Source organism: Phodopus roborovskii, unplaced genomic scaffold (genome assembly GCF_943737965.1).
Source record: "Phodopus roborovskii unplaced genomic scaffold, PHOROB, whole genome shotgun sequence".
Taxonomy (NCBI): domain Eukaryota; kingdom Metazoa; phylum Chordata; class Mammalia; order Rodentia; family Cricetidae; genus Phodopus; species Phodopus roborovskii.
Genome location: NW_026126434.1, coordinates 8,320,978 through 8,333,759, shown reverse-complemented (window position 1 = coordinate 8,333,759; position 12,782 = coordinate 8,320,978). Strand labels below are relative to the sequence as shown.

The 12,782-nt window shown below is 50.0% G+C and overlaps 1 protein-coding gene across 1 annotated transcript in view; it reads left to right on the top strand.

The window, feature by feature from the left end:
* Positions 1-12,782, top strand: part of Cdh23 (cadherin related 23) — a 317,335-nt gene that overhangs the window by 202,660 nt on the left and 101,893 nt on the right. The window contains exons 18-22 of the mRNA XM_051186787.1: positions 686-802; positions 4,069-4,181; positions 5,305-5,412; positions 10,814-11,003; positions 11,323-11,468. Of these exons, the coding sequence (XP_051042744.1) occupies positions 686-802; positions 4,069-4,181; positions 5,305-5,412; positions 10,814-11,003; positions 11,323-11,468 (674 nt within the window). The remainder of the gene's footprint in view (positions 1-685; positions 803-4,068; positions 4,182-5,304; positions 5,413-10,813; positions 11,004-11,322; positions 11,469-12,782) is intronic.

Below are 12,782 nucleotides of genomic sequence, written 5' to 3'. Positions count from 1 at the left end.
TACCTGGCACTTGAATACTTCTCGAAGGGAACCTTCCAAGAAGTCCCACACAGGTAGACACCCATGTTAGATCATCTGCAGAGGAAGTGGCTGAGGCCACAAGAGGAAGTGTCTGTGGCCACAAGGCTTTTACCTGGGGTTGATATCCAATCTCTGACTGTTACCAAGAGCAGGAGGGTGCTGCAGCCATTTATTGAGTCTTTCCAGGGCTTCAGGGATAGCCAACCCCTCCCTAAATCCAGAATCCCATGTAGATGGAAAGGAAGAAAAAGGCAAAGGCCTTCATTGGACAAACATTAATGAGAAAATAAAGTCCTGTATAAACTCTGCTATAAATAAGATAAAACAGGATCAAAATTGGATGTAGTAAATGTAGACCAATTTAATTGGGTGCTTTGTTTCTTTGAAAGCTGGTAGATCTGGGTGGGTTTGATCCACAGGACAGCCAGGCAAGGTCAAGAGGCAGTTTGAGCTGTTGGAGGCTGGGCCAGATGTCTGGGGGGGGGGGAGGAGAGGAACCTATCCTGGACCCCATCTCACCTCAGTGGAGACCTGAGTCCACTCAGCCCTGGGACATCCATCATGCTCTCCAGTTCCTTGAGGCTTGGTCACTAGAGGGTCTGGGATCTGACTCCAGGGATTGGGGGTCAGAAGAGCAACCTCCTGCCTCTTTGTCTTCCTAAAGGAGCCACAGTGCTGTTCCTAAATGCCACAGACCAGGACCGTTCACGGGAGTATGGGCAGGAATCCATCATCTACTCACTGGAAGGGTCCTCACAGTTCCGCATCAATGTCCGCTCTGGTGAGTGCCCCCGTCAGGAAGATGTAGCTTGCAGACGAGCCAGCCTGGGCTACATGGAAGCAAACAAGGGACCTTGTCTCAACCAAATCAGGAATGACACCCAAAGTTGCTCTCTCCACAAAGTTTGCTGTGGGATATCCATGACTGCATTTGCATGTGTGCGTGCGTGCGTGCGTGCGTGCGTGTGTGTGTGTGTGTGTGTGTGTGTGTGTGTGTGTGTGTGTGTGTGTACACATCTGTCCCAGAGCTAAAGATATCTCAGTTGTTAGAGTGCTTGCCTCAACACATGAAGCCATTGGTTCCATTCCAGGTGTGGTGGCACAGGACTGTAATCTGTCACTCAGGAGGTGGAGGTGGGAAGATCAGAAGTTCAAAGTCATCCTCAGCTATATACCAAGTTCCAGGCTGCCCTGACCATATGAGACCTTCATCTCACAAAACAAACAAACAAGCAAACTATGACACTTTATAAGCAATAATGACAAGAAAAAATTGTCTCTACATGCTCAATCCAGATGCAATTTTTAAAGTATTTTTGATCTGAGGAGAGTTTAATCTCCAGATATGAAACATGCAGAGAGCATCTCAGCCTCATTTATTAACTAGCTCATTTCCTTTCCACCATCACCCCCATTTTCCAGATGGGGAAACTGAGGCAAGAAACAAACTAAAAATGTGTCTGATGTCTCTCAGTGCTTGACCCCAGAGCTCAAACGTTAACTTTTGGGGTCCATAAAGTCATATTTGAACTATATCCTGCCACCCATCCACATCCTGCTGCAGGTTGGAAACTCCAGCTCCACCCTAGGGTCTACAGTGAGGACCCAGACATTTCTACTGCCTTACCATGCCCTCTGCCCAAAGGTGGGAAGATTTTCTGAGGTCGTGGGTCCTTGGTCACATTAGCTAGGCCTGCTACACAAAGGTGGCCTTAGTTGAATCTAATTTCACAGATGTGAAAGGCCATCAATCATGAACACAAGTCCATGTTTAAAACCTTTTACAGATTAAATTTTTCCTACCAATTCATTAATCGATACCACCCATTGGAAAGCATGGCTCCCTTAGCAAAGCTTAGCCAGTCTATGGTCTCTGGCTACAGCTTCTTCATTGCCTTGTCCTCCATCCCTGGCTCCCTGCTCAACCCAGGACAGGTGGCTGTGTCAGGGAGGGAAACAGCAGTGTAAAGCACTTTTTTTATGATAGAAGGAACCAAGCACAAGGATGCTAAGTAGCTTGCTCCTTGTCACACAGCCCAGATAATAGGAACAAAAAGATGGCTACCACAGAAGTCCCTGCCTGCTTTGCGAAACTCTTTCAGTTTCCCACAGCAGTTCTCAACCTGGGGAATGTGACCCCTTTGGAGGTCGAGTATCAGATATTCTGCATATCAGATATTTATATTACAACTCAAAAAAGTAGCATGTTTACAGTTATAAAGTAGCAACACAAATACGTGTATGGTTGGGAGGATCCCCACAATGCGAGGAACTGTATTAAAAGGTTCCAGCACTAGGAAATTTGAAAGCCACTAGTCTACCAGAGGCAAATTTCCCACTATAGGTGGGAATTTCACCTATAGTTCTCTTGAGACAGGGTCTCTCACTGAACCTGGGAACCTGAAACTCATTGACTCAACCACCCTGGCTGGCCAATGAGCTCCAAGGATACTCCTGACTCTGCCTTCCCCCCACAGCTTTGGGATTACAAATATATGGCTGCCATGTCAGGCTTTAACAAGGGTCCTGGGATTAAACGCGGTTTGTTGTGCTTGACTTTACTGATGGAGCCATTCCCTAGCCCCATCTTTTATCTTTGCAATAGCTCTGACTGGAAGGCATTCTGAGCTCCTTCTGACAGATGAGAAACTGAGGGTCAAAAAGGTCCAATCTCCTCCCCAGGGATACCCATCTCAGGAAGGCCATAGAGAGAATTCAAATCCAGGTCTTTGTTCTCAAAGAGGATGCCATCCATCCCCGCAGCACTGTGGGCTGGGGCCTGGCCTGGCCATAGTAATGCTCTCAGATTTGCTGGCTCACAGCTGCTTTGGGAATGCCATGGTCAAGGCCATGGAGTTAGTGGCTTGGTATGATCCTGGGGGAGTATGTAGACCACTGGAATCCATAAATGGCTTTTGTTTTCTTTGGGGAGCTGTTTATCAAACACTTACTAGTATATGATTACCAAGTGGACTGGGAGATAGATAGCTCTGTTGGTCAAGTGCTTGTCACACAGCATGAAGACCTGAGTTCAATTCCCAGAACCTGCATAAAAATGCCAGGCACCGTGACATGTGCTTGTCATCCTAGCACTGGGGAGACAGAGACAAATGGACCCTTGGGGATCGCTAGCCACATAGCCTAGTCTAAGCAGTTGGTTCCATGTCCCAGCAGGAGATGCTGCCTCTAAAAACAAGGCAGCCAGCTCCAGGGAGGCAGCACCCAAGGCTGTCATCTGGCATCTACAACATGAAAACACATACACATGCACGCATATGCCAGAAGATAAATAAAGACTACCAAGCTGACATCAGTGTTCCTATGATGCCTAAAAGCAAGGAAAGGCCAAAAACAGCTGACAAAAATTATAGTTGACTTTGAACGTGTCTGTTGTACACTTAAAAATAATTCAGGTGATATTATTACACCATGGATGGGGTAACTGGGCAAGTATTTCATGACTGCTAAGTCAGAGCTCTGTTATCTAACACACTGTAGGTTTGCATGTCCTAGGTTTGCATGTCCATGCCTGAGCCACAGGCTAAAACATGTGTGAACTCCAGCCACTGGTCCCAGTGACTTTATCCCTAGATGGAGCCTGGGGCTCTTCTCAGGTTTTCGTGACATTAACTAAAAGACTCCCACAATGACCCTACTGTAAAACTGTCCTGTCATAGTTCCCTTTGGGGCAGGTGTAGAAACAGGCACAGGGAACTAACGTTAACTAGATTGAACTGATAAAGCCAGGAAAAAAAACTGTCAAATCTAAGCCATAGGTGTTCTGTGAATGGGTCTGGCACTAAATGCCTCCCTACTCTGTGAGCACACCCCCATACCTGCAAAGCTGCCCCATTGTGGGATACTGTGGCCTAGCTCTTGGGTCCCCATTCAAGCACCCAGATGGGCCTACTACAATTGCAGAAGCCACGCTGCCATGACTGTGGCCAACTGCAGCTTGCAAGTATATCTCTATGTTGTCTACTTCCTTCTGCCTGCCCCCTGTGCTCTAACCCCATGCACCATATCACCTATCTCTCTGTCCAATAGGAGAAATCACTACCACATCTCTGCTGGACCGAGAGACCAAATCTGAATATATCCTCATTGTGCGGGCTGTGGATGGAGGTGTGGGCCACAACCAGAAAACTGGCATTGCCACAGTGAGTACCCCCTACCCTGCTGACCAGGGTCCTCCTCCCCACTCACCTCCTCGGGCCTCTGCATACTATGTCCTGAACCAGGGTGAGGCACTGTGATAAAGTTGGCATCTGCAAAGAGCAGCCATAGGAAAAAAAAAAAAAAAAAAAAAAAAAAAAAAAAAGGCCTGGCCACCAGGACCCATGACACCCAGGAGGCCACAATAGACTGATACTTCCTCTCTACTCCAAAGATCTAGCTGGACAAAAGCAGAGGACATGAGCCCTAGAATCTTCTTCTGCTCTCGGGGGCATCTAAGCAGAAGCCACATTTCTACCAGGAAGAGCCAAACAGCCCAGGAATCCCCTGGGATCTGCCCCCACCCTATCTTAATACCTGTAACACTGAGAAACAATGCTAGGTCTCCCTGCTCCTGGCCCTCTGGGAGGAGGGAGAAACTTGGGGAGCCCTAAGTGAGGTCCTGGTGACAAAGGGGTGATGGAGAAAGTGAGAAGGCACAAGGCACTCCTGGAGATGAAGAATGGCAGTTGCTGTAGCCACATCCATCTCCCTTCCTCATGTCTGCCTTGGGCTCACCCTGTTTCCTTTCTTCACCTCGTCTCATGGTCCTAACACACTCTGGGAAGCTGCCCCATTCTCGCCAAGCCAGAGGATCTGGGCTGGGGTTGGCATCACTTGGCTGGAACTGTTACAGCAAGCCCCACCATGTGTACCTCTGTAGAGGCCATCTCTGCTAATGAGAATCCCAGCCCAGCCCTGTAAATAGTTTACCTGGGGGCAGGTGAGCGGAGAAATCACATGGCTTGTGGCTAGGACTGGGGGGCTCAAGCGATTCTTCCAGATCTCTGATTGGGTGTCACCTTCACTGAGACCAGGTGGGTAAGAGAAGCCAGGGTCACAACAGGGATTTAAAACACCACATTCATTCTCAACCCCGTCATGGGACAGACCTAAACATCCCCCTCTGGCAGGGACGTGGCTCCACTTTGTTCCTGACAATCTAGGCTCTCACCCAGACTGGCAGAACTGTTCTAACTAAGACCCTTGAATGCCCTGCTCCTGCCCTTGCCCTTGCCCTTGCCCTTATTGGCCTTAGCAGACCACAGCACCTCTTGTGGTCCACAGGTGAACGTCACCCTTTTGGACATCAATGACAACCACCCTACCTGGAAGGATGCTCCCTACTACATCAACCTGGTGGAGATGACACCTCCGGACTCTGACGTGACCACGGTAAGTAGAGACACACTACTGACAGGCCATCCTTCCAGGATGGATGCTTTCCTGCATTGATCCCCTGGCCTGCCATGGGGACTCCTGAGCTTGTTGTTTCCTTCTGAGCCAGCCCATGTCCTTTACCATTGAGTCGCTGCAGCCATTGGCCTGGTTAGCTCTAGCTGATGTCAGTTCCCAGTACTTCCTCAACAAGGGGGTGAAGCTCACCCCAGGGATTCTCAGACAGAGGATGCTAGACTTTCACCTGTACGTCCTGTTTGTACCTGCTATGTTCCACATATGACTTAAAGCAGGGAAAGGAGACACTGAACCCCAGAAGAAAACCTGGCTTGCAAGAGCAGCTGAAGACCAGCAGGGCCTATGCCCCATTTACTCTACCCAACTCTCAGATTCACATTTGTAAGCCTTCCCTCTATCTTCGAACTCCATTTAGCCTCATCTAGGAAGGCTTGTCCCCGAATGTCTGGCCAACTGTCACCCAGCCAGTCCTGTGTTAGACGTGAACTCTGGCATGAACCTGTCCTGTCCTACACTACCCCACGGGTGCCTCATGAATTCTCTCTCATCCTCGTCACCCCCCCCCCGGCAGCAGGACTCAGAGCTAGTAAGAGAGAGAACTCAAGCCTGATGGCTTTTCAATAAGGACTTAGAAGCCACCTGGCCCAGTGCTTGTCCCTCTGGACTCATAGGGTACCTGGCAGAGGCCCAGATCCTGAAGAACTGGAGAGTCAGGTAGAGGGGAGCAGGGTCAGTAACTCTCAGGTTCTGAGAACCTGCACCCAGGAACTCTGGAGCCCTGGCTCACTTTACAGTGTTTTCACTCCAGACTAGCTAGACCCTAAAGTGACAAGGTCTGGACCAAGTGGAGAGAATGGACAGAGAGGGAGGGGAATGTGGCTGTCACCTGCCTAGTGCTTTCACATGCGCAAGATCTGAGTGGCCTTCGGCTGCAGCATCATGTCCCCTCCCAGAGAATCCCAGGCAGCAAGACAGAGTGGGTGGTCTAGAATGAAAGAATGGGTTTTCAAAGCCTGCCTGCCTATGCAAAAACCTCTAACTGGGCCTCTAGGGCTCTGGGCTCCGCTGGTACTCTCTGCTGCCATCTTGTGTACACCCAGTGCTGGCTCAAAATTACCTCCTTTGAGTTCTCAATTTGGGATCCCAGGAGTTGCTGTAGAATGCCTACTTCGGAACACCAGTCTGACCTTGTGTTTCTGGGAAATTCCTCCTGAAGGAAACTGAGAGGCAAATGAGGGAGAGCTCTAGAGGGAACTAGACTATAGAAACCTTTATTGAGCATGGGCTTTGTGCCAGGCCCGTGTCACCCTCTGCTCAGACTCACCACTGGCTCCCATCTTCTCTGGTATAAAAGCCAGGGTCCACTGGAGAGATGGCTTGGTGATGACAGTGCCTACTTTGTGAGAATGAAGACTTAATTTTAGATCCCAATACTCATAAAAAGCTGGGCATGGCTTTATACCCACATGCCTAGAACCCCGGCACTGTGACAAATAGACACAGAATTGCTGGGGCTTGCCAGCCATAAGCCTAGCTCTAGCTTCAGTGAAAAACCCTGTCTTAGGGGAATGTGGCAGAGAGTGATAGAGTAGGGCAAATACCCTACACACACACACACACACACACACACACACACACACACACACACACAGACACACACACACACAGCCTACAGGACCGTGCATGGTTACCTTGAGCATACAAACAGACATATATGCCCCCAGACAGCATGACAGACACAGATATGCAATCCCAACCTCCTCAAGAAGAAGAGAGTAAAATCAAAATTAAAAACTTGTCATATTAAATAGCTACCAAATGTAATATGCAGCTTTTGTAATTGGGAAATGTAAGGTTTGTAGACATTTAATTACATGGAAAGATGAATTCTAGGTTAGATTCTCTAGAATTAAAAATGTTCCAGAACTTGGTAGAATGCCCAGTTGTATATGATGAGTGCCAAGAAGCCAGAAATCAAGTGGCTTATATGATGTTAATCAAGTTGGTCATAGATGAATCATTTCATGAGGAATTGCCATAGAAATTTTAAGTTTCATACCCTTAAAGCATACCTGTGAGTGCATTGTAATTCCTTTAAGAAAGCTGCAGGGTGAGGAAGGGCTATGGTTAGGCACAAAAAAGGTAACTATAGGAGAAAATGGTTAACAAAGAAGTCAGGTAACAATAAGGAGGTGATATCGGTGGGACTGGCCTGCCTTTTGACCTACCTCCCCATACCCACCACATGCATGCACATACATTGCACACACATGCATTAACAAAAACACATGGACACTCATACTTCCTCATGTACATATTTGCACATATGCATACACACACAACACACATGCACATGCACACAAACACTAACCTTTCCATTTCCAGCACACTCACCTCTCCCTGCCTGAGCACTGGCACAGTCCCCCACCAGGCTCTGTTTCCTGACCTCTGCTACACCTGCTCCCTCTATCTGTCCCAGCTTAACATGTCACCTCTGAGAGAGGCTAACTATGTCCTACTGCCTCCAAAACGTTTCCTTCTGAGAAGTCCCACAATCCAGTGGGTAAATGGGAAGCCTCTGGTACTAAAGGACCTAGGTTCTAATCCCAGAGATGCCAATTGTCAGCTCTGTGACCTTAGGCAAGTTACTGACCCTCTCTGTGTTCACTCCCACTACCTAGAAAATGGGGCTAGTAAGAGTGTTCACTTGAGATTGCTGTGGTCAGATCCTGTGGGGTATGTTTGTGTTGTGTTGTGTTGTATGTATGTGTGTATGTGTGTATGTATGTATGTATGCATATGTGTGTGTGATATATGTTAATGTATGTGAGTGTGGGTTTGCATACTGAGATCAGAGGACCACTCAGCTGTCAGACCTTGAATTTCACTTTGTTTGAGTCAGGGTCTCCTGTCACTCACCACTGCATCCCACGCTAATCTGGCTCAAGGGATCCCAGGGAACTCCTGTCTCCACCTCAATCTTGGCCCTGAGAGTGCTGGCATCACATGCCATGTGCTTTTGCTTCCAACATTTACATGGGTTTATCTGAGGATTTGAACTTGGGTCATCAGGCTTGATTGGCAACTGCTTTGCCCACTGCGCCATCACCCTACCCCATGTCAGAGTTTGATTACTCAGAATGCCAGAAGCTCCAGGACCTGGTGGCTATCACTCTCAGCAGTTGCCTCCCACTGCAGTCTCCTCCTCGTCAGGTCCCTGTGGAACATAGTGAGGTGCACCAAACTAAGCAATATATCTCAGATGTGTGCTGTTTGAGGCTGTGCTCAGCCTCTGGGTTGGTAAGATTTGCAGCCTCCAGCTCCACAGAGCTGGGCCGGTTCTTCCTCATCTGGAGAATCTGTTGGTGGCCTAGGGCCCTCCTAAGGTCCACTCTAGCATAAGCACTGGCCATGACTCTGGAAGTGAGGATTTTTCAGAGTCTGTGGGCATGTGAGATAGCAGAGTGCATGCCTCTCTGGGCCTCAGCATGCCAGACACATGGGCTGCAAGGGTCTTCCTGGTCAGCATACACTACAAACCAGATACCTCCCTCACCCCCCCCACCCCCTGACACCACCACCACAGAGAGTTTGGCCCCAACTCTCCCTACTGCTCCTATGGCCTCCTTCAAGGACCTGCTGATGGGCATTGATTTAGAGCCTTTCAACGCCTTCCAGCAAAATAAAGAAAAGGGAGAATTATTCCCCGTCAGGTGGGAGAAAAATGACAAGCATGAAATGGGAAATAAATGAGGGGAAAGTGGTGAGACTCCACAGACTCAGCCAGTGGGGAGCCTCCAGGCAGGGTCTTCTCCTCTGCCCTATCCCAGGGCCCCCTACCCCACCCCATGACCACGGAGTGGCTGAGAGGCCAAGGCCCGTGCTCACTCCCAGCTCAGACATGGGGCAGCCATTTGGACATCTCTTCAGGAGCATGCCCTCCTCACTATGGAACTGACCTCACATTCTGACCTGGGAGGGGCTGTATAAAGGGATAAAGGGATAAACAGGGCTAAAGAGGCCTGTCCCTCCTGTAACACAGGAGGGACACAGAAACACAGGAGACACACAGGAGACACTTGCTTCCCCTGTCCCTCAGCGACTTGATGCAGCTGGGCTTGGGTCATGCCTGGAATAAATTGTTCCCTGTTGTAAAATAGAGTGGTGGGGCCCCATCATGGAGGCTGGGGACGCTAGGCAGTATGGTCACAAGACAGTGAAGGAATCAAGGATGGGAGGAGGGGACCCCTCTTCACCCCTCTGCTACTACAAGGCTGGGAGAGCCTGGTATGAGACGTCCATGCTGAAGAGGGTCTCACTGGCAAGGGAACTGCCCTGTAGCCTCTCTCCCTACCTCTCAGAGAGGGTAACACGTGGAGCCCTGGCCAGACATCTATCTGTTCTGGTCTAGTGACCCCAGAAACCCTCAGCTGGGGATTAAGGCAGAGCAGGAACAAATTCTGCTGCCAGAGCATAAAAGCTCACACCAAGTGAGACGGAGGAGCTGACCAGCCCTGGCTGTCATTACCCCCGTGTAGTGAAGTTAATGGCATTGTCCTGATGCTGTCCCCTGGGACTACAGCCATCCTCTCTCCCCCACCGCCCCTACCACACCATGTCCCTGTCCACCTCTGATGTTACCCTGGGTCTGCAATATAGAGGGATGCCAGATTGAGGGGTGAGAACCACTGCTGTCTCAGGGCTCTGGGAGGCTACCAGAGAGAACCGGATCACCCCAAGGCTGGTGCTGTGTGACCTTGGGCCTGGCCCATGCAGCTCTAGACTCTGAGTACCTCCAAACTAGGATTCAGCTAATGGCTCCTTGCCCAGGCCTTGGTGTCACAGAGGCCCATGCTTTTCAAATCCTCCACCATTGGGAGTGCTGGAGGGAGAAAGTACGGGCCTTGAGATAACAGGCCCAGTTTCCACAACTCAAATCCTCCCCAAAGCTCACAGAGGGCCAGGGTTCCCAGCCTTCCCAGCACCCAAGTCTAGAACTTCTGACCCCCCTGCTTCCACCTCCCCAATCTTAGGAAATTGACCTGTACCACCATCATCACTGTGCAGTACTGAGGATGGAACCCAGGGCTGTGTGCATGCTAGGCTGGCACTCTACACACTGAATCACATCCCCAGCCACCCTCCCTTTTATACATGGGGCAGCCAGGCTTGAATAAGAAAGGGGCTTCCATGTAGCTGTGGTGAAGATGCCAAGGAACCCAGATTTCGATACTGATGTATCCCATGCCCCTCCCACTTCCTGTTCCCAACAGAGCCCTGATTGGGCAAGAGAGCCCACTGCCTACTCTTGAGCCTGGGCCGGGAACTGCACTGCAGTGGGCGATGTAACTCAGCAAGAGGTCTGTTCCTTCCTGGGCAGGTGGTGGCTGTGGACCCAGACCTAGGGGAGAATGGCACCCTGGTGTACAGCATCCAGCCCCCCAATAAGTTCTATACTCTGAACAGCACCACAGGCAAGATTCGCACCACCCACGTCATGCTGGACCGCGAGAACCCTGACCCCGTGGAGGCGGAGCTCATGCGCAAGATCATTGTCTCTGTCACAGACTGTACGGACTCCTGCACCACTACCCCTGAGCACCCCCATAGGCAGAGGCTCTTGACCTCTGGGGATGCCCCCATGGGTTCTTAGGGGTCCTGGAGCCCACTCAGGAGGGTTATCTCATCACTAAGAGTGAAACAGTGCCTATACCCCTGATGTGACCTCCCCCATGGCACCTGCAGTAGGGAGGGACTGGGAAGGGACACAGGGCTGAAGCTCCGGGGACCCTTGGGGATTGGGATGGGGTCTGTATATGCCTCTTTTTGCCATCATTTTCTCTTACACCCACCTTCCCATTCCTGCCTCCTTCCTCCTTGTTTTTCCAGGTGGCAGACCCCCTCTGAAGGCCACCAGCAGTGCCACAGTCTTTGTGAACCTCTTGGATCTCAATGACAATGATCCCACCTTCCAGAACCTGCCTTTTGTGGCTGAGGTACTTGAAGGTACTTCTGCAGGGGTCTCTGTCTACCAAGTAAGTGTTGCTCCATGCTAAGCATTTATATCAGGGCATGGGGTGCCAATGAAGACCCCCAATAGTGTGTAAGCCAAGTAGCCTGGACAGCTGGTGCTGAGGGACTTGTGGTAACTGAGATGGTCTGGGAGGTCCCGGGGGACAGAGCCTTGAGCTAAGTGTGGAAGAATGGGCAGATTTGGAGAGACAGAAAGAGCTCATCACAGGCAAGGATGAGGAGTAGGATCAGGCAAAAACAGAAACCAGAGGGTGGATAGAATTTTGGGCAGCTGACTCAGAAAGTTCCCAACTCATGGGGGTCTAGCCTAAGACCCCAATGCTGCAAGCTGAAGATAGTTCTAGAACTGTGGCTCAACACACCTGTTGTGAGCTCCCTTCCTCCCACAAGTCCTCATGTGGCTCTGCATAGAAACAAGACCATTCCCACTGGGAAGGAAACTTTGAGAAGACTTCCCAACTCCCCATGGCCTAGAAGAGATAGGGCCTATGTCCCCCTACCTGTCACCTTTCTATTCGGGAGACCCTGAAAACACTGGTTCAGAGGCTGTGATGTCTTACCAGGAATGTCTTAGGAACTCTGGGAGGACTTGGAGGTTAAGATTATGGACTTTTGAGCATTGGACTACAAGCAATATGCATGTACATCCCAATTCTACCATTATTTCTGTGTGACCTAGAGTACACTCCTCAACCCCTCTGAGCCTCAGACATCTCACTCGAGAGCTGAAATAGCAGCTGCCTAGTGCCTGCCTAGCTGTGCTGAGGATATGCAGCTGAATAGAAGCAGGGAACACACAGTAGCTATGGCGTTTATTGTATGTGGCATGGTTTATACATGAGACAGTGGGGTCTAGAAGACAGAGCTGTTTCTCAAGACACCAGAGTACATGACCTTGGCTGTGTCCACTGGCTCACTGTGCCTGCCCTTATGAGAGGAGATTGGCAATGTGTTTGATTCCTGAAAAATGGAGGTATTCTCCCAAAATCCCAGCAGGGGGAGCCTCCACCTCAACCACAGCACCCAGTCCCCAAGGAGAAATCCCCAAAGTAGGAGCAAGAGAGTAACCAAACTTGGAGCTGGGAGTGGGTATGGGGGCTCAGGACAGGAGGGAAAGAGAAGCCTTTAGGGCAGATTTTACAGAAATTGCTCAGAGCCACGGGGAGAGATACAAGAACTGAGAATATGTGACAGGTAAACCTCAGATTCAGGAAGAGTTTCCCACTTAAGCTGTGTGTCTACCCCAAACCCCTCCTAGGATCTCAACCAAGAAAGATCTCTGCTGAACATGTATAAGAACCTTCTTCAGGGATTAG